The following is a 23296-nucleotide window of genomic DNA, read 5'->3' on the forward strand; positions in this document are numbered from 1 at the left end:
TGCTTGCTTTACATTTGTCCCGGTTTGGAGCTCCCAGGACTTGCCCTGCACCCCCCAGAGACCCCAACAAGCACCAACTCACCCAGGGAACCTGCAGAGCGAGAAGGCACCACCTCACTAAACCCTGTCAGAGCAGCCGAGATGCAATGGCTCGACCCCGCCTGACCACGGAGCACGGACCCGCGGGGCACAGCAGGAGAGGCCGACGGAGTTGAAGAGGGCCTGACGGCGGCCCCACAAATCCCCACACGCCCATAGCTACGACCACACCCAGGCCGTGGGGAAGGCGTCGGAGCTTATCAAGGGGGGCAGGGCTGGGAGGAATCAGAGGGAGGCGGGGACGGGAGGCGACGCTGGGTGAGGGAGCTGGGTATAAAGGAGAGGGAAGTGAAGGGGCCGGGGAGGAAGGACGTGCTCGGGACCACTGGATGCAGAGAGAGCGAGAAGGAGTCCGGAGAGGACACTGAGAGGCTGAGGAACCGAAGCACAGAGGTAGAGGGACCTATGGAGTAGCGGTCAACTCTGTCCCCTATCCATCTGAGGCCCCAACGCTCCCCCTCTTCTTTACAAGCCTCGTCTCCCAGAGCTGTCGGATCTCCCCCACCCTGAGTCATCATGGCCATGGGAGGGGCTGCCACCAGAGCCCAGGGTGGGCTTGACATTTTCCATTGATAATCTGCATGTATTGTTTGTGGTGCAAGCTGTACCAGAAGTCCTATTAATAAACACATTTACAAAACTAATTACTCACAGTTAAGGGGTCATCTCTTTCCATTCTAATGACAGTCCTGTTAATAGTACGTAGCAACTGGACCATTATTTCTTGAATATGCTGGTAAGTTGACTCCTGCAAAGCAAATACAATTATTTGTGAGATAACAAGGAGGACATTCTACAAAGAAACTTCATAGGGAAACTTAATAATTTAATTATTAACAGCTGGCTATCATTCACCCATTATCAACAGGCCAGGGAATCTCTCACAACCAGCCAATTATATCCTTGAGCTGTGACCACCATTTTAATGTGTATTACTGTGTTTTAAATCTTTCATTATATTTATTGTATTATTGAAATGTTGCCTGACCTGAGCCTGCTTGTGGGAAGGTATGAGCTTAATATCTGACAATTAATCACTACCACCTCAAATGACAATGCAAATTGGCCCTTCAAGTAGCTTAATACAGGGGATTGGATCCTGCTTAAATCCCCTCATGTATTCCTGGGGATCTCATGTCCCCCAGGAGCACGTTTTCAGAGGGCATTTTGGACTGCTCCTGGAGAAGGGAACTGGCAAAATTACTCTTCCTCCTTGCATCTGTGGAAATCTAAGAACATCCAGTCCAACATTCTGTGTCACAGTGGCCAGAACCCAGGTGCCACTAGAGGTCCATCAGCAGGTCCAGAACTCCACAATCCCTCCTACTTATTGCTCCCCAAGCACCAAGAATACAGCGCATCACTGCTGCAGACATAGTGTTCCATCTATACTTTGAGGCTAATAGCCAGTGATGGAACTCTGCTCTAGGTTGGATCCAACCAAGAATTTACACTTGGCTATACAGAAAAAAGAATTCAACCTACCTACTTGCTTTATATGCTATTTTGTCAACAAGGAGGCTTTTTTGTGACGTATTCAAACAATTAACATTACCCTACTACCAAACTTCTGAAGTGCTACCATCCAGGAAGTGTACCAATTAATTATGCAAGCAATTATACTAAACTTTTGTACCTAGTTGGTATTAATTATGCTATTCATGACCTTCTGAATTTAGTAATTCATTGCAATTATTTCTATGCAATTTTGCCAATATGCTCATTCAAAGTGGCTAACCAAAAAAGTATCAATAATACCAAGAAAAAAAATAAAATTTAAAAGATGCAGTACAATTGCTACCATAAATCAGTTGAAAAGACATCTCCTGGCACCTAAACCACAACAAATGAAGGCTCCAGGCAAACTTTATGGAGGACAGAAGACATGCTGCCACAGATGAAATAGTCCTCTCCTTGGTGAATACCACTACCACCTGAGATGCTGAGTGGAACCAGAGAAGGGCTTCAGAAGGATACATCCAAGGAACAAGCAGGTTTATATGGGACTAAGGCTGTGGTCACATGGCAAGGTAATTGCGATTTTGTTCCTGCTATAATTTAATTGGGAATATTTTTCTTTGGGTTGGGATGATCACACATCCCTCCCCAAACCAGAAGCATTGCGTGAGGAGGCTCTGGGTACCATCTAGATGCAGCTGGCCCCCCTCTCTCCACCAACCGCTTGCCTCCAGCCCGTCCGGCACTTCCTTCCCCCTGTCCGCCTCCAACAACTTTCCACGCCACCTCTTGCTGCCCGACCAGCCTCGGTTCAACACTGCTGGCTAGCCGGGTCCTCCGTCCCTTCCTCCTAACGCCGCAGCTTTGGGGACTCCTGGTGCCCACTCCACTGCCTGCTTGCCTTCAAGCCCGCCCAGCACTTCCTCCCCCCCACCTCCCTCCCCCAGCAACTTTCCATTCCACCTTCTGCTGCCCACTGCAGCTTCACTCCTGGGGCAGGCAGGACCTTTCTCCACGCTGGATGAGCTCTTGAACGTTTAAATAATGGATTTATTAAGCACAGGATTGCTCAAGTGCTCAAAGCCAGAAGCTGTAAAAAAAAACAACAACCTCTCATCGTGTGAAGAACAGTCAGATGGCCCTAATCGCAATCATTGTGAGAGATGGCTGTCCAGATGGGCGAAATCGCAGATTCAAAGCAAAACTACCAGGAAAATGCGGTAGAGAACTGGGAACATTGCGGGAGTGAGCCTGCTTCGGCATGGAAGGCAAATTGGCCCATCTGATCAGCAGATTTAAATGCGAGAGGGAACAGCAGTGAACCCCAATCAAAAGGACCGTGTGACTGCACCCTAAGAGGCTACAGTACTGTTAGCTATGTATTATAAAAATCACAACTAATTTTTACGTGGAAGTATATTTTAGTATTATGTAATGATTTTCTGCATCAGCTGAAAGCCTTTCCTTCTAGAATTACTAAAAAGGTGGCCAACTTTTCATTTTCCTCAGAGGGAGGCTAATTCAGAGGGAGACAGGTAGGGGACCAGATGCCTAGCCTGGCATAGGTGGAAGAACACCAGTCTGGCCACATTTGTGATTGGACCTCCATAAAAAAAATAAGCATCCAGAATCACACCATCAAGAGCAGGGAGTTGGCACCTCAGTCCCAGATCCCTCTGTCTTAGATGGATTCAATTTCAGCTGACTCTGCTTAAACCATCCAACCACTGCCTCCAGGCAATCAGCTAGACCATCTGGGGCAGTATCCATCCATCTGTCCATCAGCAGATACAGTTGGGTGTCATCTGCATACTGATGACAACCCAGCCCAAACTCCATGCCAGCTGGGTGAGGGGATGCATATAGATGTTAAATAACATCAGAGAGAGAATTGCCCCTTGGGGAACACCACACACCACAGGGGATTGAAACAAAACCCTCTCTCCAAGTGCCACTCACTGTTCCCAATCTTGGAGAAATGAGACCAGCCATTTCAGGGCCATCCTGCAAATCCTACAAATCCCTACATTGGCAAGGGGACAGGTCAATAGATCATAATTATCAAACACTGCCGTCAAATTAAGTAGTAGTAGCAGTGCACACCTGCCTCAATCTAGTTGTCTACGGAGATTGTATGTGACGGCAACCAGTGCCATCTCAGTCCCACACCAGGGCCAGAAGCTGGATTGGAATGGATCTGGGGCTGATGTGTCTTCCAGGAAAGTCTGGAGCTGCTCTGTTGCCGTTCTCTCAACTACCTTACCCATGATCAACAAATTAGATACTGGGCAGTAGTTGGACGGATCAGTAGGATCCAAAGACGGTTTCTTCAAGAACAGTCTCACCACTGCCTCTTTTAACCTCCTCAGGAATACCCCTAAACCTAGGGACAGATTTATCTACAAGAGGGCCTCGTATTCCATCATCACTGGCTTTCATCAGCTATGATGGGCATTGGTCTGGGCAGCAAGTGGTGGGCTTCACAGCACCCAGAATCCTGTCGACACTGGTCCAGGAGAGTCAGCTGAACTGATCAAATACCAGACCTGAAGATGGCCAAGAGGCCTCCAGTTCTTGCACTATATCAATGTTGGCAGGCAGATCGTGGCAGAGCAACAAGACTTCATCTGCAAAAAACCTTGCAAAAGCCTTACAGCTAATTGCCAATTTGGTACCATTATGAGTTCCCTCCAACAGGGAAGTTAGAAACCTAATTATCTTAAAGAATTGTGCCAGCCGAGAGCTAGCAGATGCATAATAGTCCTCCTTCGTGGCCTTCACCATCTCATAGGATCTCATAAATGTCCTATAAGATGTTCTTGTAGTTTTGTCATGAGTCTGTCTCCAAACTTGCTCTAGTTGTCTAAGCTCCCATTTCATCCTCCAAAGTCCCAAGGTATAGCAAGGTACGCATTCAGAATGGGGCAAAGAGGGCATCAGGGAGTGATCTCATCGATGGCTTCAGAGAGACGGCAATGCCAGTCCTTTACCAGCACATCTAGCAAGTCGTTAGGGGCATAGGATCTTGCAGAGCATTCTGGAACCCAGAATGCTATCTATCCCTGCACCAAAGATCAGATCCAGCGTATGACCTGCTTGATGTGTGGGGGCTGATACAACCTGAAGGAGTCCCAGGGCCACCATAGAAGGCCCCATATCCACAGGCTGCAGGAAGGCAGCAGCATCAGCATGGACATTGCAATCGCCCGAGACTATGAGTCTGAAGAACTCTAAGGCCCAGCCTGCCACCACCTCCAGCCGGCATGGTAGGGTATCTGCTGGTGAGCTAGGCAGTTGGTACACCAGCCAGATAGCTAACCTCTCTTCAGCATCCCACAGCAGGCCAACACAGTCAATGCCAGGAATCTTTAGAGCAGGGAGTGCCCTGAAGGAGAACGACTCTTGCATGAGTATCACCACCCCCAACCCTTTGTGTGGGATTGATGAAGAACTGAAAAAGCTGGGGGGGGGCAGTTCTTTCAAGGCAACTGTCACACCCTCCCTCCTCCCAGGTCCACTTCCTGCATTACAAAATGATTCTGTAACATGGCAGTCTTATTATTACTGGCAAAAACTGGAAAAGGGGGGGGGGACTCAACCCAAGATAACACTGCGAACCAGAAGGGTTAAGCTGACCAAATATATTATAAAAGTACAAAATTTATTAGGGTGTACATAGCTGCGGTGGCTCAAGTGGTTAAGACGCTAAACTGCAGGCTGTGGAAGATCAGTAGTTCAGCAGTTCGAGATCCGGGTGCCGCAAGACGGGGTGAGCTCCCGTCTCTAGTTCCAGCTCCTGCCAATCTAGCAGTTCGAAAGCAAGAAATTGCAAGTAGATAAATAGGTACCACTTCGTTGGGAAGGTAACAGCATTCCGTGCACCTTGGTGTTTAGTCATGCAGGCCACATGACCACGGAAACGTCTTCGGACAGCGCTGGCTCTTCGGCTTTGAAACAGAGATGAGCACCGCAACCCTAGAGTCGGATTCGACTGGCTTTTGAGCAAGGGAACCTTTACCTTTACACATATTAAAATATATTCGGGTTAAAAGTTTTTTTCAAGTATCAGACTAATAAAAGCATATCACTGGACCTGGCATTGCACAACATCACTGCCAGAGAAGGGTTTATCTTTCTAGCCCCACCACCAGTGTGTCTTGGGATGAGACGAAGGTTGGAAGGGGTCCAAGCATCACCATATCTCCGTCTCCTTCCCTTAAAATACCTTCTCCCACCTTCTCCCACCACTATACTTCCCTTGTCCCCCAATCCCTGGGATTCCTGACCCAGCACTGATCCTCTAAGGATAAGCACTGTCCATTCTCACCTCTCTATAATTCTTCTCATACACATTAGTACATTAGTACTTATACAGAATGGTCTTCTTTTGAGATTTTGTACAGCTTAGCACTCAGTGGTGAACTACAGTCTGAATTAACCAAATCTGATGAGCAATGGCTAGTACAAGTTCCTCGAATGTGCCAGATCCATGCACATTAGTACAGTAACTAATATAACATAAATTAACTAACTAGCACATTCCACTCCCTCCAACAGCAACATACACCAGACCACTCATGAACACATGAAATTGCCTTCTACTGTGTCAGTCCACTGGCCTATCAAAGTCAGTATTCTCTACTCTGACAGTCAAGCAGCGCTCCCGGATCTCAGGTGGACAGATACTCTCCCACTGAGCCACACCCCTCTGCCTCTCAGGAATATCCCTTACAATACCAGCTTTTGTGGTAACCTCATCATATATTTAATCAAACATAATGGCTTATCTCTTGTTCATTCACACATCTTCATACCAGGCAAAAGGTAATAATGTTCTCCCCCCCCCCAAAGTAATACAAAACCGACAAGGGGCAGCAGCAGTTTGCAGATACCCAGCTTCTGCAGACCACCCTAGCTTCCAAAACTAGGAAACAAATCTTTAAAAAGCTTTCCAACATCCTCATCCGCCAACTGAGCTGTTTCCCATCCCTGAAACTTTTTCTGCCACTGAAAACAGGTGACAGTATTCCTTCTTTAGGACAGCAGTGACCAAACTTCCTTTGTTCTACTTTTCTTCTATAAGCCTTCCCTCCACATCCCTCCTCCCATCCCTGCTTCCGCCCTGGGTGCACCTATTCTCAACTCTGATTGTATACACCTTGCACTGGGTACCAGCCCTGTTTCAGGGTACTGCTGGCTTTCTATTTGCTTAGCTGGCTCATGGAAGTGGTCTTAGGACTGGTTTTGGAGACAGCACCTTCAGCATTTATGCTGAGATTGCCTTCTCAGGCCATGCTTAGGATATCTATTTTTACTGTATCTTATTTTATTTCATTTATAACCTGCCTTTCTCAAGTAAAGTAGATTACAACACAATCATAAAACAACGCAATCCAATAGTATGAGACATTCAATAAATAATGTAATAGGACCATGGGTTGTAATTGGCTTAACACATGAGGAAAGTTGTTTGCTAAATTTACTATTTTGTATCAAGCAGGCATCCATGTTGGCCCAAGTCAAATAAATGCTAAGTGGTAGGTTCAATCAGTGTCTCTACGAGATGAGACCTTTTTGTTAATAGGTAATAAATCACATCAGTAATTGTAGATGTTGACACTACAGCAGCAAAGAAGAATGTTTTTCTTTGCTGCTGTTGCTGTTCCTTTGCAGATACTGCAAACAGGATTTATAACATGTTCCGTTTTACTCAGTGTGAGTGGCTTGGGCCATGCTGGACAGCCAAAGGGAAGGGCAGCCATAGAAATGTGGATTGGAGAGGCTGAGCAGGGTACTGGAGCAGAAGAGGGAGGAGCTGAGCCTAGCAGCTGGAGCCCTCTCCTGGTTCCCAGCTGGAGGAGGGATCTGGGCCTCCAGGTTCCTCGGGCCTTGGATGTGGAGGGGAGGAGACTCCTCCTGTCAGGGTGCTCCCTGCCTGCCTTCTGACCCTCTGTTTCTGCTGGTTCTGAGAGAGCAGCAGCCTCAACCGCTTCCTCCCTGGCCTGAGGCTGAGAGGGTTTAAATAGGCCCCCAAAAGCCTTTACATGCTCCATGTCCTATTGCTTGGGCCAACTGGCCCTTAGAGGCCTCCTCCACTTCCTTCCAGCTGGGACCCACCTTTCATTCCTTCCTGGCCAATCAGCTCCTTGACTAGATCTCACCTTACCTGGGTTGGACCCTCATTGTGCCTCACCCATGCAATCCTGCTGGCCAGCTGGGCTGCAGAGGTGTGATTGAAACAGGCACATTTTCCAGCCAAACCCTATTGGTCAGCTGAACCAGGGGAAAGGTGCCAGCTCTGGCTGTCACTCTGGGAAAGCCGGTTGGACCCCCTAAAGTAGCCTGCTGCAGAGATCTCACCATGGTAGGTGGAAACACCCTGCCTGCTCCCAGACATTTAAGTGACTTTCCCACTTACTCCAACACTCCGGCTCTCTTCTGTTTCATTTCCTCTAATTCACTTGCAAACCAGGAGGATGGCACTCTCATTGACAGGAAAAGAAAACACCAGGGGTACACCCTATCTACAGCCCTTGAAGTTCCATATGATAGTAGGGTGAAGGTAAAGGTAAAGGTTCCCTTGCTCGAAAGCCAGTCGAATCCGACTCTAGGGTTGCAGAGCTCATCTCCGTTTCAAAGCCGAAGAGCCAGTGCTGTCCGAAGACGTTTCTGTGGTCATGTGGCCAGCATGACTAAACACCAAGGTGCATGGAACGCTGTTACCTTCCCACAGAAGTGGTACCTATTTATCTACTTGCAATTTCTTGCTTTCGAACTGCTAGGTTGGCAGGAGCTGGAACTAGAGATGGGAGTTCACTCCATCATGCGGCAACTCAGGTCTCGATCTGCTGAGCTACTGACCTTCCATAGCCTGCAGTTCAGCATCTTATTTTATTATTTATTTATTTATTTTATTTCGTTCCATTTCTATCCCGCCCTCCCTGCACGCAGGCTCAGGGCGGCTTAACCCAAAGCATGCTGGCAACCAGTTTAATGTGCGAATAAGATCTATTTCAATTGTCCTGCTATCTCGGTAGAGGTGCAGAGTTAAACCCACCAGTGCCTTCAACAGCTAATGATATAATCATGACACCCAGCACCACGTTCCCTCTAAGCTGAGTTAGTGTGAGCTAGTTCACCAATTTTTAGCCTCCAGCTCACAAATTAATTTAGGAAGGATGGCTCCAGAGCAAACTCAGGAAGGATGGCTCCAGAGCAAACTAATTTATGCAGCAGCCAAATCGCTCACTCACAACTTTAATGCCACAAAGTAGAATTTCTGCTCACAAGACTCCACAGCTTAGAGGAAGCATTGCTCAGCACTGAAGTCCATTGAGAATTGGCAGGGAATTTTATCATGCATGGAACCACAAAATAATCAATAAATATAAATTACTACAACTTGCTAGGTTAGCACTTGGAAAACATGATTTTATCCATTTATTTTTGAAAACCTATAGTGTTATTTGCCTGTTCCAAATTTGGAATTTACAGATATACCAAGCACTCAAGTTTCCAATTGTCTGTCTCCAATAACTTCACAAATTTATTATGCATGAGATATATTTTAATTTCAAGAATTAGCAACCCTTGTGAAAAGACTGTAGAACTGAGAACTGGTAGGAAGTCCAACAGCATTATTTAGCATTTGAGCAAAGATTAGGAGTGGATCTTCTGCAAGCTCCCTCCATATGGTTATGCATTATATCCATGTTTAGTGCACCCACCAATTGTCTAGTATTCATGTTTAATGGTCCCTATTATAGGATGTGTTCATACTTCAGCAAGCCGTGTTGATAGTTCCCCATTACTTTTTCATTCTCACCTTGCTTAAAGTGGGTTCAAATGGTTTAAAGAAAAGAAAGCACAAATGATTTGTGTTCCCTCTTATGCTTCCTAGGCAACATTGGGGGGGGGGATTACAAAGGGATATGTGCAGGCTAAGATGCAGAACATTAATTTTAAACACCAGAAACACAGGAAAATAATATAAGAATACAAGAACAGCCCTAGTGGATTAGACCATTGGCCAATCTAGTTCAGCATTTTCTACTGCCCATCAGCTTCACTGGATGCCCCCAAGTTCTAGTATTTTGGAAGACAGAAAGTTCTCTCTGTCCACTCTCTCGACCTGTGCATAATTTTATAAACCTCTATCATATTTCTATTTAGTTGTCTTTTTTTCTGAACTGAGAAATCCCAGACTCTTCAGCTTTTCCTCCTAGGAAAGGTGTTCCAACCCCTTAATCACCTTGGTTGCTCTCTTCTGTACTTTGTCCAGCTCTACAGCATTCTTTTGGAGATTTGGTTACCAGAACAGCACACAGTATTCCAAATTAAGAAAGTTCAGCCTCCTGCCAAAGCCACTCTCAGCAGAGAAAAAGATTGAGGGACAAATCCTTGCTTACATTGTGTGGAGGGGCAGGGGAAAATACTTTAACACTTAGGGTGTGGTCAGATGACAGGCTTAGTGCAGTCTGGCCATGCTTCCAATTTCATTGTGTATTTTCCACTGAGAGTTTTGTTCAGACATCACACCCATTAACCTGCTGCACCATGTGCTCACCCTATAGTTGACCATTCAGATTATTGATGTGAGGTAACCATGGAGTGGTCGGTCAGGCGGCATCCTTTTTTGTTTGTTTCTCACGCATGCACACAAGCACGTAGCTAAAGCACCAGCTCCTTTTTGACAAGTACTGTGATCATTGGTTCCTATACAACTGTATTTCTCCACCAGAAATCACGCCTTTTCCTGCCTGATCTTACTCCATTTTCTACTCATTTCATAGGGAAGTTTGCCCTTTTTCTCTCCCCATAGAGCTTTCCCACCAGAGAAATATTAGGAAGTGGCTTGGAGTAAAGTTCCAGGGACAGAATCCTGGCCGCCAATATGTGAGCCTAAATAGGAACTATTTCCACCACCATCCCACCCCAAGAAACAGCAGAAAGGGGCCTTTTTCTCGAATTTGTCACTCAAAAACAACCCCACAGGGGCTCCCGATCACAGCAAAACATTGCAGCACATAAACGCGCAAGTGGTGCCTCACAACCCTGCAGCAGAGATCCGCTTATGCACATATCACTAACTGGCTTTAAAGAAGTGAAAAAGGAAGGGAAGGTTCAGACTTGAGACTGCAATGAAGAGTTCAAACATCTGGAAATGTGGGGTGAAACCAGACAATTGATAAACCTCAGACTTTCTCCAGTATCAGAAAACACCCGATTTGAGGATGGGTGAGAACAGGAGGCTGACAACTGGGGAATGGAATATGGGCGATGTTGTCTGATCGTGCATTTTAAATTTTGAAAGAAACAGCAACGACATCAGATCAAACACCTTATCTGAGCGCAGTCTTAGAGGAGAAAAAAACTTTTGGGCAAAGAAAAATACTACCTAACACTTGAAGAAAGAGCAAAAATATTGTGGGGATAAAAAGGTTTAGAAATATAAATGGTTTAGCAATGTCTGCATTTCAATGGGAAATTGGTTGTTAGTATAGGATCTCTGCAGCATGCTGAAAAACAAGCCCAAGAGCTGAGTACATTGATGTGGTGGGAGGGAATACTGAATTTACTGAAATATTTTATTTTATTATGGAACCTAGAAAGAGATGAGATTGTTCACAGTAAAAGAATTGCAGCAGATTTTAAAAATATTCATCTCCCAGGCCTAGAATCTCTGTTCTGGAGGTGCCACCAACAGCTGTGTTCAGAAACCTCCTTGTTAGTATGCCCTAACACTACTTCCTTTTGACTCCAGTAATCTCATGCAATTTGGACACTCCATGAAGGGTTGCCAACCTCCAGGGGTGACCTGGAGATCTCCCAGAATTGCAATGGACCTTGAAATTATCCCTCCCCTCTCCAAACCCCACACTCCAAAGGCTCCACTCCAAAAATCTCCTGGAGCTGGCAACTCTGCCTAGTGCCTACTTCACAGACATAGGAAAATAAGTCTCCATAGAGATATCCTTCAGCATGAACTACAATTTCATTTCAGTGTTGTTTCCACAGTAATGGACTCCTAGAACCCTGTTCAAGTGTCCCTTTTCCTCCTACTGCCAAAGGTCTCCTTGCTTTTGCCTTCCTCCCTCCCTAAGCGGAATTGCAAGGAAAACCAGCACAGCAGTCAGCCAGTCATCTATTTATTGCCATTTTAGAAAAGATCCCACCCATGAGCTGGGGGGGGCATTTGTGTCTGGGTGGAAGGGGAGAGAAGCAAGGATGATTTGGGGCAATTGGGCCCATCACTAGCTGTCAGTCAGCCAGCTCTATAGAGTTGCCAGGTCCCCACGGCCACCAGTAGGGAATGGGGGGTATGGTTGCCAGATCAAGACTGGAAACTCCTGAAGATTTGGGGGTGGAGCCTGGGGAGGACAGGGACCTCAGTGGGGTTCAATGCCATAGAGTCCACCCTCAGCAGCCATTTTCTCCAGGGGAACTGATCTCTGTTGTCTGGAGATGAGCTGTAATTCCAGGGAATCCCCAGGTCCCACCTGGAGGCTGGCATCCCTAGGCCTCCAGCAGTTTCCTGTGGCCCATCCCAGAGATCAACCCATCACAAAATGTGTGGGAAATGCAGAGCAGCAGGCTGCAGGCTTGTCCTGGCACACATCTCAGAATGAAAGGAGCAGACTGAAGAGGTGCTTGGCATTCAGCACCTCTCTCTTGGCAAAGAGAGGTCTCATTTGCACCCATTGCTAAAACAGCAAAAGTGCAGTCTGCCAGCATCTTTTCTATCTGCTGCTCCTGGCTGATGACACCCACCCAGCCCCTGGAGGACAGGAGAGGAGGCCTGGAACACAAGTCACCACAAAGGTTAAGTATCCTGTGAGGGGGTGGATGTAGATGTGGGGGGGGGGATTTTGGCATTGTTGGTGGGTAACAAAGCCTACTCCTGCCCAGTGATGTGTGCGAAAGATGCTTTGATGGGGGAGGGAAGCAAAAAACGTAGCCACATGAGTGTGATGGAGTCTCACAACTGCAAAGAAAACCAGCACAGCAGTTAGCCAGTCACCTATTTATTGCCATTTTAGAAAATCAGCGTTCTTAGCAGTTAAAGACTGGCACAGGGGTGAGAACGGAGGACACTTTTTAATTTAGTACTATATATAAAGCAACACTGCATTTTTGAGAATAACATAGATGAATGAAAAACTAGGTCAGAATTGAAAGTATGGGTTATTATGCTTGGCAGAGTCGGGAGAGAGTTCAGTAAAAGAGGGGGGAAATCCTTAAATACCAGGCACTCTATACCTCCTGACTCACAGGGCAGGTCTGGATATCTTCATGTTTTAGAAGAAATCAGAAGTACACTACAGAGGCCATTTCCACACAAAACACTTCTCTATTTCCTGTGCTGCTGCCCCACTTCCAGCTGAAGCACACTCACAAGTTTGCTTCCTGAAGAGCTGCTTTCCTCTGCTTTTTCTAAGTTGATTTATTTATTTATTTATTTATTTAGGATATTTCTATACTGCCTCTTCAAAATGCTGCTCCAGGCACAATACAATTAAAGCAATGTCACAATATTAAAAATAAACCATTAAAAGTTGGCGAGTAAAGCTTTCCTTGCACATGGTCCAATAAAGGACTGCATTGCAGTTCCATCAGCAATTTCATAAACAAAGACACAGCAATGTGCTGCCCACTTTTCTTCTTTTGCTTATTAACAAAGCAGGATAATGTTGAGGTGGTGTTCTAAGGGCAACAAAGAGTTTTCTAGACATGACTTTTTTAGACCTTTTCTAAACCTGGCTGCCCCGTCCCTCCCCGAAAAACCCCTTCAGTTTATGGTTCCCTGTTCCAGTGGTATATCAAAATGTCTGCAAAGGGTGTTTAAAAAAACAAACAAACAGACAAGGCCAGGGAAAATGGAAGGAGGTGGCTAGCAAGTGGTCCATGGAAGTCATCGGATATGGGCCAGACCTGTAAGAGTGCAGCATACTGTACAGACTTCAAAAATGCTTCAGAAGCATTCCTTTCAGAAACATGAGTGCAAAGGAGATCTGAAAAAGCACAAGAAAAATTTGGGAGGAATTCAGCAGAGCAATGTTTGGCAAATGATATTGTGTTTAAGAAGCCAAGCTGGAGCAAGACTCCATGCAGAAATGAGCAGAGTATGGGGTATTCTTCAGCAGGCTCTCTCAATTTGGACAATTATTTGTCTTTGTGTAGAGATTGGCTAATCCCAGTATCTATGGGAAAACAGCATCTGAACATTCATCTCATTGAAATCATCTCTCCATATCTCATGAAACTGTTGCCTATGAGAGTTGTCACCAACTAGTGTAGAAGTTTTTGTGCTCTTCTGACTTGATTTATTCAATTTACAGTAGTTGTCATCAAACTTTATTAATCTTGATTTTCCCTATTGTAGTTACACACAGCTTTCACTAATCTACCACCCATGCATATTCAAACACCAAAAATATTGGACACACACCTTGCATAGTCTAACTGAAAATAAGCATTTCCAGTTTCTTGAAGCTGTTAAAACTTACAGATGATGGCCTTGTACCTACTCTCATTTCACTACACATACCACCCTTCATCCTTTTACTTTGATCAGCAATTACAGTGCCTGATGCCACAGTGGGGTACTTCGCTTTCCAAAAGCAGCATCTGGTTGTTTGGCAGTCTTCCCAATTCCTTTTGGCAGGTTTGGCATTTTCAAAGGGCCTGTCATATACAGCTGCTGGGTTCTGACAGGGTTTTTCCTCAGAGGCTGTTCTCTTCCTCTCCCTCTCCTTCACTCCCTTTTTCTTGATAAATCTAATGAGCAACTCAGGGCTAAAGGTCTCAAAAGAGATCTCTAATTAGATGTTGTAGTCTTCCCCAAAGAACTCCACATAATAGATGCTGACTAATTAGGTTAAAGTTTATATTTTGTCAAAAAGGGCCCAGCTTGAAGAATTTACAACTCAGCTCTTTTTTAATGGAAATTTGACGCTTTAAGTTTTGAATAAGAGGTAAACAGTGCAGGAATCATACAGAACTAATTCTGAGTTCGGATGGAAAACAAAGAGTTAGAATAGGACAAGTTCTTTTTCTATTTTAGCAAATAGCAGTCTCTGGCCTTTTCATTTATAGAGCAGCTATGGAAAATGCAATATGCTATTGACTAAGGAACTACATATTGCTGAAATCCTTCATGCACTTGCACAAAGTATTTCAAATCTGGGCAAGGTCATTTCTGAATAAGTTTTGGCTGTTTCTTTTTAGTTTCTTCAACTTTTCAGAAGAGCTGCATTAGTGTCCATGTTATTACACTGCTGCTACCAGTTACCCAACAAGAACCTCTCCCACATGAGATCAGGGCCCAATGGGACCTTTTGCAGTCCCACAGGGTCTGCAAGATGGAGCTCTTCCGCCACGCTTCTAATTAGGGTGCCGGTCATCCCCGCTCTCTTGGCCTCCCTCAGTCAGTCAGTTTTGTATTATCAACTTGTAACAGATTACACCTGTGACACTTAACTTTGTTCTGTATGATAGGATTATTACTGTATTTTATTGGAGTTTTAATTGTTTTATTTTGTACATATATATTTTGTATATTGGTTATTATTTGATGGAAGTTGCCCTAAGCCTGCTATGCAGGGAAGGTGGGATATAAATCTCATAAATAAACAAACAAACAAACAAATACACCTAGGGCTGCTAACCTCCAAGCGATGGCTGGAGATCTCTCGCTATTACAAATGATCTTTAGGCAACAGAGATCAGAACACTTGGAGAAAATGGCTACTTTGGAAGACGGACTCTATGGCATTATATCCCACGGAAATCCCTCCCCTCCCCAAACCCCATCATCCTCAGGGTCCACCTCTAAAATCTCCAGGTATTTCCCGACCTGGAGCTGGCAACCCTACAAGCACCAAATGATTACCTTTCCATAAGTATATCACTGAAAATCCTTCTGCCCTAGTTTTTTTAATGAAATCTCTAGCCCTTTTAGTTACAGAGATACAAGGGAAAAGATGCAAGCAGTTTTTGTACCAATCTATAAAAAGATGGGAAAGGGAATCTGCAAGACAGCTGGAGGAATAGTATTCATATGTTGATATTGCATTATAGTACTATAATTATTTCAAATTTTAATAAAGACGTTATAACATATATGTGATCAAAAAGCCATCAGCAAGTCACCATGGCGATCAGGACTACCATAGCCCCAAGACCTGATGTAGAGTTGCTGCAGACACTACAAGAAGAAGAAGAAAAAGTCGGGGGAGGGGAGCAATGCTCCCACCAGGCTGTGGAGTCTTGTGAGCAAAAATTCTACTTTGTGAGCCACTGGCATTAAAGTTGTGAGTGAGTAAATTGGCTACTGCATAAATTAGTTTCCTCTGGAGCCATCCTTCCTGAGCTGAGATAAAAAATGTGTGAGCTGGAGGCTAAAAAACGTGTGAGCTAGCTCACACTAACTCAGCTTAGAGGGAACACTGGGGGAGGGGGAGAAGCCTGTGCACAGTAACCTCCCATGTGTGGAAGTTCTGTCACCAACACCTCTGCATTCACCAACCTCTGCAACACCAACCTCTGAATTCACAGAAACAATTAAAACAGTGAAGAGATCATGGGAAGGGAAGAGGAATATAAGCAAATGTGTAATTACTGTCTCTTGTGTGATGTCATAGATGAAGACAATTCTTTTTTTAATAATTTTTTATTAAAAAGAGCAAAACAGCAGTTTTATACATGTCATAAAAATCTATCGTTACAGTAAGTGGTAAGCCGAACAAAAGCTTATAAACCCCACTGACCCCAGCAAGTTTACACAATAATAAACTTTCTTGCAACCCTCTAATCTACGAACTAGTGAATGATGCAATAAAACCAGCTTCTATAATGGTGATCGAGCTAATGTACTGTATCCTATGAGCTTCGTTAGAAATAAAACTAAAAGCATATCCATGGGACATAAGTGGCCTTTGAAGGAAGTATGTTCTTTTCTGACATATACTGAAGCACCCTAGACCAAACTGCAACAAATCGCTCATATGCCTTTGATGTATCTGCTGCTGTAACTTGAGTAATCTGTGTCAGTTTATCTAAGATAAATAGATCCCATGTTTTGTCCTACCATGTTTGTATCTGGGGAGGAGAGCTGGCTTTCCATCCAGCCTCTATGGTTAGACGTGCTGCCGCCAAAAGTTTAGATATAAGATCATTCTGGGCCCTAGTAGCCGTGACTGCCTCCATTCTATCAAAGAGCACCAGTTTGGGACAACCTGGTAGATCTAGCGATGTAATATCACTTATTATTCCCAGAACCTCTTCCCAAAATGCATGAATGACAGGGCACTCCCACCAACAGTGGAAATACGAGCAAATGGCAGGTAAATTTCCAGTCAGCTTCAGGATGCATAATTTTGTGCTTTATACTGTTACATATGAAAAAGGCAGAGGGCAAGCATAAATAGATCTTTTTTTAATATATCCTTTTCATTTATTTATTTAGTTAGTTTGATTCATGTTTAGCATTATCATAGACAAGCATGTGATAAAGGGTAGACATATAACTCAGTCCTACGTGATAAAGACTACATAATAGATTAAAAAACAAATACTGAAAGCACATTATAATATCTATACCATGTTTACTTCATAATTATCTTAAATCACTACACTTTAAATGTCAAAGGGGCAGCTACATAATTCTATTGAAGTTTAATGTTATAGCCTTGTTCATATTCTACTGGATTCATTTATAAACCTAGATAATGACCGCAGCTGCAAAAAATGTTTGCAAAACAGTGGGGTTGTAAAATGCTGAAGTATTTTATTGCTGTTCCCCAAAGAACCCATATCACAATTTAGATGAAATGCGAAGTGCGAGAATTAAAATCTTAGGCTTATTTGGGAGTTTACCATATTCAACTCAGGACTTACAAGTTAAACATCAACAGAAATAGGATGTTACAATATATTTTTCTCTCTCCTTTTAGAAATCCGTAAGATGTAGCAGTAGTCATTGACAGAACATCTCAACCATCATGTTCCTAAACTTGGTTTTTAGATGTTTGCCATCATGTTCCTAAGCTGCGGTGGCTCAAGTGGTTAAGACGCTGAACTGCAGGCTGTGGAAGGTCAGTAGTTCAGCAGTTCGAGACCCGGGTGCCACATGATGGAGTGAGCTCCCATCTCTAGTTCCAGCTCCTGCCAACCTAGCAGTTCGAAAGCAAGAAATTGCAAGTAGATAAATAGGTACCACATCGGTGGGAAGGTAACAGTGTTCCGTGTGCCTTGGTGTTTAGTCATGCAGGCCACATGACCACGGAAACGTCTTCGGACAGCGCTGGCTCTTCAGCTTTGAAACGGAGATGAGCACCGCAACCCTAGAGTCGGACTCGACTGCCTTTCGAGCAAGGGAACCTTTACCTTTACATTTACATATGTCTTATATTGGTATAACTACATTAGCCAGTATTAAAACACAGGAAAAGCAGATTCTAGATATGGTTAGCATTTACTTCCTGTGATTTCCAAAATAAAACTAAGTGTTATTCAAAAATTAAAGCTTCCTTTCTTGAAAATGAGTATACTACTCTGGATTTATTTTGTCTTCATTATTTATGTGGAGAAATTACTCCCTGGAAGAAAAGTGCCTGGAGTAGGCTGGGGAAGGCAGTTCTGTAAGTTCTTATTTAGTGGTCCCAACACACGTATCATACACAGTTTCTCCTCCTTTGGCCTGACCTGGATAGCCCATGCTAGCCCGATCTTGTCAGATATTGGAAGCTAAGGCAGGTTGGCCTTGGCTAATATTTGGAAGGGTGACCTCCAAGGAATATCAAAGTTGTGACACAGAGGCAGGCAATGGCAAACCACCTCTGAAATGTCTCTTGTTTGGTGTAGTGGTTAAGTGTGTAATCTGGGAGAACCGGGTTTGATTCCCCACTCCTCCACTTGCACCTGGCTGGATGACCTTGGGCAAGCCGTAGTTCTGATAAGAGCTGTTCTTGAAAGAAAGAGCAGTTTCTGTCAGAGCTCTCTCAGCCCCGCCTACCTCACAGGGTGTCTGTTGTGGGGAGGGGAAGGGAAAGGAGTTTGTAAGCCGCTCTGAGACACCTTTGGGTAGTGAAGGGAGGGTATAAATCCAATCTCTTCTTCTTCTTCTTCTTCTTCTTCTTCTTCTTCTTCTTCTGCTTTAAAAAACAAGTCTAGCTCGCCACCTAGTGGTGCATAACACTAAAAGAGCTAGAACATTTGGCTGCCAGACAATCTTAGGATCTCCTGGGTATACTACACACAGTGCCTAATAATCATAATCATAATCTTTTCTTTTCATTAAGCACATTCTTTTCCCATACATACTAGGCATGTTCAATTCAACAGTACTTATATTTGTATACTCTTCACTGCTCTTGAGCGCTAAGTCAAAGCACTTCCAAAAGAAACATTTAAAAAGGCACAGAACTGCAAAAATAATGGTATCAGCTACTATCCCATAATTATCATCATATCCAGGGCTTTTTTTTTTCAGGGGAAATACACTGGAACTGAGTTCCAGAAAATCTTTGACAAAATTGTTTAAAATTGTTTAAAAGTTCATGAGTTTTTAGTATACAGATTGAAAACGTCATTTCTGGTTTCCGGTTTTGGCGTTTGTCATGGCAGCCATTTTCTCCCAATTTCTGGGAGACGACTGGCAGAGCCCACGGTGAGGAGGGGGTGTGATTGTCTACGCCACTCCCAGAGCCTCTGCATGAGGCTCCCAGCAATGGGGTGCTAGAAGGCTCTTCCTCTGGCGACCCTGTCAGCAAAGGGGGGCTTTCTCTATTCCCCAAAGGTCCCGCCGCAGAGTATCCCAAATGGGAATCAGAAATCACACATCTAGAGCAAGCGCTTAGTGGCCGAGTGATTTAAAATGAAAGCGGATTTATCATTGATGAGCAAGCGCTTGGTGGCCAAGTGATTTAAAATGAAAGCGGATTTATCATTGAAACGTGAGTTGGAGTATAAGCGAGAAACACCGAAGAGCTAGTAGAAAACCTACCCTTTGAAAGCAAGGGGGGAGGGAACTCTTCCCCCGCTAGGAAAAGCTAAGCAAACTTTGTGCAATTACGAAAAGGGGGGTAGACTAGTGAAGCAAGACAGACTGAAATAAAAAGCATTTAAGAACTTACCAAGCTGTTTAAAGAGTATCAGAGACTGTGATAACTTTTACTAAAGATAAACAATCCCCAAGCATGGCGCCCACGAGGAAAGATGAGAAAGAAAAGAAAAGCGAAGCGAACTTTATGCAATTACGAAAAGGGGGATGGACTAGTGAAACAAAACAGACTGAAATAAAAAACATTTAAGAACTTACCAAGCTGTTTAAAGACTGTGATAACTTTTACTAAAAGTAAACAAGCCCACGAGGAAAGATGAGAAAGACAAACAAGTGAAAACTGCTGGCCCAGCAAGTCCTGTTCCTAGACAGGACACAAACTACAGAGCTGCAAAAGATCCTGACGGAAGCATTGCGACCTCTACTGGAACAAGTCACGGCAATGGATAGCAAATTCGATGCACAGCAAATACAATTAACTGAAATAGCAAAAAAACAAAACAGATAAAACTGAACAAGAAGTAAAAGAAGTATCAACTACAAAGGCAGCACAACATTCCAAAGCCAAAACAAATGGCAACTCGGCACTGGGAAGATATGAACAGAGAAATGCAGGCTAATCCACCCCCCATCATACAGCAGGCAGGTCACACAGAACATACCCAGAGTACAAATGGCAGTTTACTGACACTAGACAAAACACAACTACAGAGCTGCAAAAGATTCTGATGGAAGCATTGTGACCTCTGCTGGAACAAGTCATGGCATTGCATAGCAAACTCGATGCACAGCAAATGCAATTAACTGAAATAGCCAAAAACACAGATAAAACTGAACAAGAAGTAAAAGAGTGGATTCCAACACTTAAAAACTTAAAAAACAACTGCAGGCGATGGAAAAAAAGAGATTGATGGAGGAGCCTCAACTGTTACAGCTACAAATGGAGAGAGCAAGCTATGTCTTAAGATTTCAAGGTGTTCCGGAAGAAAAGACTGAGAATCTGAAACAGACTATGTGTGATGTATTAGGCCCTATGGCAGACATAAAAATGGATACTCTACAAAGCGAAATGGATACTCTACAAAGCGAAATAGATATGATCTATTTCTGTATTCTGAATTTACAAGAAAAATAATCTGCCTGAGGAAGTGATCATAAGATTCTCTAGAAGAAAAGTGAGAGATCAAATTCTCAAAGCGACAAATGGATCTACCCTGAAAATCAAAGACAAAGAAATAAAAGTGTCAAAGGACATCCCGTTTGAAATAAGAAGGAAGAGAAGGAAATACAGAGACTTGGTGATATTTTTACAAAAGAACAACATCCCATACAGATGGATTGTCCCGGAATGCACAATCTTCAAATTCATGGACAAGAAAGAAAAAATTGACTTTGTTGAAAAGGCACGTGAATTTCTGCATCAAACACAGTCAGGAGAAGTAGAAGCCGAAAAAGAAAGCGAAGAAGAAGGAGCAGCGGCATCTTCAGATGAGAACTCAGATTTCAAATTAGGGGCAGCCGCCCTGAAGACAAGCTATCTTTTGAGGGGGGGGGGAATATAAAAAATGAGATGTTATTACACTCTGAAAGCTCTTACAGTGTATTGGTATAATTATTTCTTAGGTTGCTTTTTAAGTAGTCAGAAGTGGTAGTGTTTAAATTCATTTTACACTATAAACTGACTACTAGATGACCACATTCAATGAACTTGAATCGAACTTTGAGCTAAAAGCTAATTTGTTAAGCAGTATGTATGACCACCATCTCTTGGGTTTTTAGTGGGTTTTCTTTACTTTCTCCCATAATATGTAGATCCCCTCCCTAATTTTCATTGTCGTTCATAGAAAATACAAATTAAAAAATCCCCTGCGGGGGGCATAAAAAAAAGAAAACGTCATTTCCCTCTTGAGAGTTCTAGCACATCTTTGTCAAAAAAAAAAAAAAAAAGCCCTGATCATATCCAATATGTTCTACTCATGATCTCTTCCCAAAATGTTGCTAAGACAAAGTCTGAGCACAGTTCTATCAGTGCAGTCCTAAGCAGAGTTCTACCCTTCTATACCTATTTGGGCTTGGAAGGCTGTAAGCCTGTTTAAGAGTGTACTGTAAATTATATTAGCTACCACATCACTGTATAATAGGATTGTCTCCATGACAAATGAAGAGATTGTGCTTCTACCTCAGGTTCTCTCTAGCAATATCTCAAAAGCAGAATGATCTCAAAAGAAATTGCTGGCATTTTCTACATAATGAAATCTCTAATAGAGTAAGAATAAATCTTAGGCCATTCCTAGATAGGATTGTGTAAGATTACAGTTGTGGAGTAGGTGTTTTTCATTCATACAGAATTTATCAATGCAGTAAAAACTGTTATTCAGCTCTCATAGGGAATGGGGGTTGCCGATTAATCAAATGTGCTAGTTAATAGAGCTTTACTCAGATGATTGCTGAACTTTTCTCTGTAAGCCAAAATGAAACAGACAATTAAGCTATATTTACCATACTGCAATAGACTAGCTTTATCTTACTTTACTACCCAACATCATGCAAAAGAAGCAGCTCCTATTGTCATGGGGAAGGGTTGGCTATATTGCCAGACTCATCTTGGGTGGCTCAGCTGATGCCAAGACAGCACCATCACACTCCACAGCATCTTAAAGAGTTTAGAGCCACTCTTGTTGCAAGCAATGGTGTCAGCAAAAGACCAGGCTCATTGCTTAACCTTGGCGGAAGCTTCAACACCAAATGAAGGAGCGGATCAGCAGTGAGTCAGCAGGAGGGTGGGCGTTCTTCTGTCTTCCCCCCAGTGACTGGTAAGTGCAGGGTGGAGCCTTATTTTCACAGACATATTAGTAGCCACAAGTTTACAAATTTGAGTTCTGCAAGCACCAGAAACAGAAGCTGGATGGCTATCAGAATTTTTCTGGTCAACTGAAGGACACTCTGCACTGCCATCTGTCATAGTTAACAAAGTTGTGAAGATAACAAAGTGCCAGGTTGCACAGATTCTTCATGTATTTTGGTCATTACGAAACAAAAAGAAGCAAGTAACAGAAACCAGAAACCCTGAATCAGCCTGCCTAGTTCAAAAAATTGTGCTTACATGGACCCATTTGTAACATTTAAACCAGTGAAGGCACTTTTTATAAATATTGTATGATTGTAAATATTATATAAGTAGGAGCTGCGGTGGCTCAAGTGGTTAAGATGCTGAACTGCAGGCTGTGGAAGGTCAGTAGTTCAGCAGTTCGAGACCCAGGGTGCCGCATGACGGAGTGAGCTCCCGTCTTTAGTTCCAGCTCCTGCCAACCTAGCAGTTCAAAAGCAAGAAATTGCAAGTAGATAAATAGGTACTGTTTCGGTGGGAAGGTAACAGTGTTCCGTGCGCCTTGGTGTTTAGTAATGCCGGCCACATGACCACGGAAACGTCTTCGGACAGCGCTGGCTCTTCGGCTTTGAAACTGAGATGAGCACCGCAACCCTAGAGTCGTATTCGACTGGCTTTTGAGCAAGGTAACCTTTACCTTTACCTTTAAATATTATATAACTGACAAGTGACACCAAGTATGATTATTGGATTGCTTAATATAAATTCAAGTGTCAGATAAAAAACTCAAATGCTATTTATTTAAAAATACTCTTTTTATAGACCTGTTTTTATGGATAACACTTTATGTA

General features: G+C 43.6%; 1 protein-coding gene across 1 annotated transcript in view; it reads right to left on the bottom strand.

The window, feature by feature from the left end:
• DOCK2 (dedicator of cytokinesis 2) overlaps window positions 1–23296 on the bottom strand; it is a 556464-nt gene that overhangs the window by 358712 nt on the left and 174456 nt on the right. Inside the window, exon 27 of the mRNA XM_015429463.1 lies at window positions 752–847. Within this exon, the coding sequence (XP_015284949.1) occupies window positions 752–847 (96 nt within the window). The remainder of the gene's footprint in view (window positions 1–751; window positions 848–23296) is intronic.

The sequence above is a fragment of the Gekko japonicus genome, unplaced genomic scaffold (genome assembly GCF_001447785.1).
Source record: "Gekko japonicus isolate JY-2015 unplaced genomic scaffold, Gekko_japonicus_V1.1 scaffold212, whole genome shotgun sequence".
Lineage (NCBI taxonomy): Eukaryota > Metazoa > Chordata > Lepidosauria > Squamata > Gekkonidae > Gekko > Gekko japonicus.